We start from the raw sequence: 5,706 nt of genomic DNA, 5'->3' as shown, positions 1-5,706 counted from the left end.
GAAATGAATTAAGGACTTCATTGCATAATTCAAAAAAATTTATGGCTCATTTGACCAAAAATATGTGTTTATGTTAATTTCCTTACAAAAAAAAAAAAAAGTTTCTCTTCCTCCTCAAATCTGCATCGGCCATCGATTCTGACAATTAAATGAAGATTATCTGCTATTGATTTTCGACCACCTGATTCACGCAGATCTGATTTAGTTCATGTTATCTTAACTTAATGAAATCCTCCACTTGATATCAAATCAAGAAAATTAATTTATTAAGTAGAACCTGATTACGCAAACCAATCAAGAATAACAATGATAAGGACAAGAACACTTCAAAAAGAAACCTCCACTCACACACCGGAAAGAATACTAATTATCTCGGACTGATTCTGACTTTCAGATGACAAATTCTTTTATATTCCCGCAAATAAATCCGCATAATTTTGAACTAGAGCCTTCTGCTTGTACAGTCCATTCAACTCACCGATTTGCTTTCACAAAAATGGAAAATTGCTTTGATCTTCTCCAGGTTGCTCTCAATGACTTTCAGAGCTAGCCGTTAAACACGAATGTGAACTCAAATCAATTTGGAAAGGGCCTCGAGCCTTCTTTTTCCGAGGACTGTAGGGGCACTAATCACACCTCCTACATCGTTTCTAGCAAGAGCTGCTTCTGCAAAAGGTCTCTCTAGTCTTTTCACGCTTCTCGCTGATTTCACTGTCGTTGAATTGACTGTTCACCTTCTACACACTGGTCCTTCCAAACATATTTACACCTTCATCTTCTACAAAAATGTTCGCCATCTACTAGTCCATCCAAACTTTATCAAACCCTCATTCTAAAGCTTATTCACCTCCCACATAGGTCCTTCAAACCTTCGACAGTCAAAGAATGTGACATCTGGATTTTCGCTCGACGGAATCGTGAGCCTCGAGCGATTCGTAGCCATTGCCACATCGTCAAGCTTGCCGTTGGATCACGCCAACCACATCACGACAAGGACTTGCCACTTCAGCTCATCCTCGAATCCACCTCCAAGTTCACTCGGCCTAGCCAAGTCACCACCGCAACGGTCACCACCACCTCAGCCTCATCACCGCGCTACAGCAACGCAACTTTTCCGAAAGGCGGCACGTTTCCCCCCAACTGGCCCACAATTCCACTGCCGTAGAAGAGGAGCGAACGGTCAGCAAGCAGCCGCTCCTTTTTCTCGCCACTTCGGTCCACCACTCACGCACACGTACTCCTCCAACTGGCGTGAATTGCTGAAGACCCATCAGCCACTTCACCGTTTGAAGATGGACAGCAACACGAGGAGGGGTGACCAAACTATGAGGGGATCGAAGCCGCCTTCTTTTCACGATTACCAGCCTCACTCAATCCCCCACTGAAATCTCCGTCACACCCGCCCCTCCTTCTCCGTTCGTTCACTGTGCACGCGAGCACCACGTCTTGCACAACGTCGCAGCTCACGCCATCGACCGCTGGTGCCGGGCCTCAACTCTGACCATTGCAGCCCAGGAGTCCGAGAGCTTGCCGAACCGCAGTCACTGCTCGTCCAACACCTGAGGCAAGTGAATTACTGCCTGTTTATGCTACGTAAGTTAATTTCCACACGTCGAGGTCGATTCCCTCAAGTTTTAGTCGCCTCGATCAAATTTGTGCTTGATTATGTTCATTGATGGTTTCGGGATATTCATGTTATAAATAGTATTAATAATTTAGTGCCTTGGGTTCATTATTATGTTGTTGAAATTCTGGTAGCTGAGATTTAAGTGCATTTGAGTTTGAATATTCTAGACAGACCCTGAAAATAAAATTACTAGTTAAAGGTCGCATGCGAACGTGTCAAACGTGACTCGCGTGAGCTTTATTTATATAGAGAGAGAGAGAGAGACTCAAACACGCACCGGTGGACAGGTGCATCGCTGGACAGGTAATGGATCATTAATGGATATAAAAAAGGAATAAGATAGCTTTCTTTCAAAGATTACGCAATTTTACGTTCTACATCTACGCAATTTTCTTTCAACATCTACGCAAAAGATTGTTTCTTGGATGAGCTCATGTACGTCAATGTTTTTTCCCCTTTTTTTTATTTCCTTGTCTATGCCTCTGTCTATTTTTCGGCTCCCCAAGAGTACTATATATTTCGACTCACAGAAACAAGACAAGTTCATCGTATGCTTGACGCAGAATATGGAAATGTCCTTGGCTTATTCGATTGTTCTATCCCTTGTTCTGATCACCTTCTTCACTTGCGCAGGGAAATTACTCTGTTTGTTTTGGTTGAAGCCGAAGCAGCTAGAAAGATGTCTGAGACGACAAGGTCTAAATGGAACTACTTATCGGCTTTTCTTTCAAGACCTGAGAGACAACTTGAGAATAACCAAGCAAGCGCAATCTCAATCCAGTACTTCTTTCTCCAATGACATCGTGCCACGCATTCTCCCTTTCTTTCATCAGTCCATCAAGAAATATGGTACGCATGCCATCAAAGTCGAGATACAGTCGACTTTTTGTAGCCAATGATATTATATTGTTGATAGACAAACTCGATTTCCAGGTAAAAGACAATCTACAATTTCAACACACTAGAAGGTGGAGTTGTTAGCTAAAAACCTGCTAAAGAATGTACTCATGGTTTCTTTTCAGCAGTTTAATCGAGATATAATACTGAAAAACCAGTAGACCATATCCTGCCGTAAGGCTGTTTTTTTCAACATCGAATGTTGTTTTCAGGGGCAAAGTAACATGACATGTTAATGGCAGCTATGTAGTCAGCTACCATCGGAAAGCTACTTTATTGCTCATTTTCGCATGTAAATTGACCTGCTACATGGGTTTTAAGTGGGGTACTTACAATTTATCTGCTAGTTTAAGCACCTAACGTGCAGAAATGGGTGATATATGGGATCCGGTAGTCATTTGACGCCTAGATTATTTATGTAGTTTCTAAAAAATGGTTATTGCAGGGAAGCTTTGCTTTACATGGTTTGGGCCAACGCCTGTACTGAACATCATGGACTCAGACATGTTGAAAGAAATATTTTCACGGATCAACGAGTTTGAAAAGCCCCATCCCAAGGCCATTGGAGATCTCTTTATATCGGGGCTTCTGGAGATTGAGGGTGAGAAATGGGCCAAACATAGAAAGATCATCAACCCGGCTTTTCACTATGAGAAGTTGAAGGTATTACTGCTCGTTGCTAAAAGTTTCCTGACCACATGAAACATCTAAGGGAACTTAAAATAATTAATAATCCCATCATATTTCATTGTAACAGCACATGAAACTCGTAGTCCATGAAAATCTAATAACTAAAAATTACTTACTCTATAGCTTTTTAACTGTTGAAAACTTACAGAATGTAGTGACAGCAACGTGTTCAAGTTGTGAGGAGATGATTAGGGATGGGAGAAGCAATGTTTGGCTGGTGAAGTGGATGTGTGGCCTCACCTTCAACATTTGAGTGGTGATGTTCTCTATAGAGCTGCTTTCGGTGGTAACTGCGAACAAGCCAAGAGCATCTTCCTCCTTCAACAAGAACAAATGAGCCTCACATACAAAGTTCTTCAATTCGTGTTTATCCCCGGCTGGAGGTCAGTCGAGATTAATCTAGCAACAATTTATCCTGAGATCTTTAACTGATACAAAAGCATATAATAACAGACTTCAGTGACTTCCTCAATCCTTATCCATGAAGTCAGTTTAAACCTTCCACCATTTTCTTGTGATTTTGTAAATCATGCACCAATCTTAAAGCATCTTGCCACACAAGGATTGAAAAGTTTCTGAAGACAATTTTCTTCCTGCAAATCATGGATAGGGGTTGGATTGCGATTACAAGATAGTATATTGCGCTTACTGCAATTTCTTTCCTGTCAAAACAATTTTTAATAAGGCAAATATTCGATCGAATTGTCCTCACGATTGCTGTTTTCCAGCTTCTAAACTCATAAGAATTAATGAAAATGATTGAGTGTACTTATGTTGCAAGACACAAAGCTGTGGAAACCAAATTAATGTATAAAGTTTCATCTTTAAGTTGACTTGTGTTAAAAAATAAAATAAAAAATGCAGCCTCTTGCCGACCAAACTGCAGAAGAGGATGAAAGAAATTGACCACAAAGTAAGAGGATTGTTGGAAGACGTAGTGACCAAAAGAGAGAAGGCAATGAAGGAAGGAGGAGTAGATGAAGACGATCTGTTGGGACTGTTGCTAAAATCAAACATGAAAGAAATTCAAGAATCCGGGCATCAAAAGGGTATGAGCATAGAGGATGTGATTCAAGAGTGCAAAGCGTTCAACCTAGCGGGTCAAGAGTCGGCTTCTGTTTTGCTGACTTGGACTCTGATTTTGTTGAGCAAGTACCAAGACTGGCAAGACAGAGCAAGAGAGGAAGTTCTGCGAGTTTACGGCAACAACAAACCTGATTTTGATGGGTTGAGCCGACTAAAAATTGTAAGGATTCTCCTCGTATTATAGGTTGATGTTCATCTCGCTTTCAAGACATACATTCCTGAAACTGAAAACTCATATCAGATAATAGGTTTTTGCAAAAACGAAAAAAGAAATTACAAACGAGAAATAAAGGAAAAAATTGTAACCACCTGCCCCGAAATATAGTTGTTGTACTTCCGCCAAAACAAAAGTAAAAAATGAGTATTTAGGCAATAGTTACTCAAGTTAGGTTCCGCTAGTGACAGAAGTGAGACACATGGATCATGCCTCCTCATTCGAAGTTACAACACGGATCACATGAATGATATTTAGTTTGATATATTAGGTCCACCGGGCAAGTTTTAATTAATTTGATAGTTGCATTATTAATGTCTTTTTGGACAAAAACAAGCTGACTACAAATTGATTTATATGCAGGTAAGCATGATACTGAATGAGGTGCTTAGGTTATATCCGCCTGTATTTATGACGATGAGAACAGTTCACAAGAAAACCAAGTTGGGAGATATTCAAATACCTCCAGGAGTTTTGCTTTTTGTGCCCATTATCCTGATCCACCATGATCCAGAGATTTGGGGTGATGATGCCAAAGAGTTCAATCCGGACAGATTCTCTGAGGGAGTCTCAAAATCAACCAAGAATAAGCTCTGCTTTTTCCCTTTCGGTTCGGGCCCTAGAACTTGCATTGGCCAAAACTTTGCTTTCCTTGAAACCAAAGTAGCTCTGACCTTGATTTTACAGAGTTTCAAAGTGCAGCTGTCTCCTTCTTACAAGCATGTCCCTATTCCTTTGTTCACTATTCATCCCCAATATGGAGTCCCCTGATCTTGACTAGAATCAGATCGAATTCCTTGATTCGTAATTGATCAAATTCTGTCCTCTTGTTTCATACATTGTGTGCGTAAAATGGTTTGTTATGTTCGTTGAGAATAAAGGAAAAGTCAATGTAAATATATCATGCCTTCTTGACTTAAAAAGTGGTTCCTAATTAATGATATGCTTTCATTTTGAAATTCTTCACATCTCGACAGAATGCTCTTCTTGGATTAACCTAGTTAACTGGGTTTTCCGTGCTCTTTTGGTGCTTTCCAAAAGAATTGTTCAACACGTGAAATTTATTTCAATCTTTTGCCAAAAATTTATTATATATCCGTTCTAATTCTAAAAACGAATCGTTAACTTTATGAAGTTGCTTATATTGAAAAGAGACGGAAAACACTGAATGCAAGTACTTGCATTACGGAAG

The 5,706-nt window shown here is 40.2% G+C and overlaps 2 protein-coding genes across 2 annotated transcripts; both read left to right on the top strand.

Moving 5' to 3' along the window:
* The first annotated feature begins 2,840 nt into the window (after positions 1 to 2,840).
* LOC120295830 (cytochrome P450 72A15-like) lies at positions 2,841 to 3,467 on the top strand. Its single transcript, XM_039317424.1, has 2 exons — positions 2,841 to 3,187; positions 3,363 to 3,467. Exons 1-2 carry the CDS (start codon positions 2,957 to 2,959, stop codon positions 3,465 to 3,467), a joined length of 336 nt encoding a protein of 111 aa, XP_039173358.1. The 5' UTR covers positions 2,841 to 2,956.
* An 80-nt stretch (positions 3,468 to 3,547) lies between these two features.
* On the top strand, positions 3,548 to 5,285 carry LOC120295829 (cytochrome P450 CYP72A219-like). The gene is made up of 3 exons (XM_039317423.1): positions 3,548 to 3,597; positions 4,079 to 4,460; positions 4,878 to 5,285. The coding sequence occupies exons 1-3, from the start codon at positions 3,548 to 3,550 to the stop codon at positions 5,283 to 5,285; spliced, it is 840 nt and encodes a 279-aa protein (XP_039173357.1).
* Positions 5,286 to 5,706: the final 421 nt, after the last annotated feature.

Source organism: Eucalyptus grandis, chromosome 7 (assembly GCF_016545825.1).
Source record: "Eucalyptus grandis isolate ANBG69807.140 chromosome 7, ASM1654582v1, whole genome shotgun sequence".
Classification (NCBI taxonomy): domain Eukaryota; kingdom Viridiplantae; phylum Streptophyta; class Magnoliopsida; order Myrtales; family Myrtaceae; genus Eucalyptus; species Eucalyptus grandis.
The sequence above is the reverse complement of the archived record's forward strand: the minus strand, read 5'-3'. Positions and strand labels throughout refer to the sequence as shown.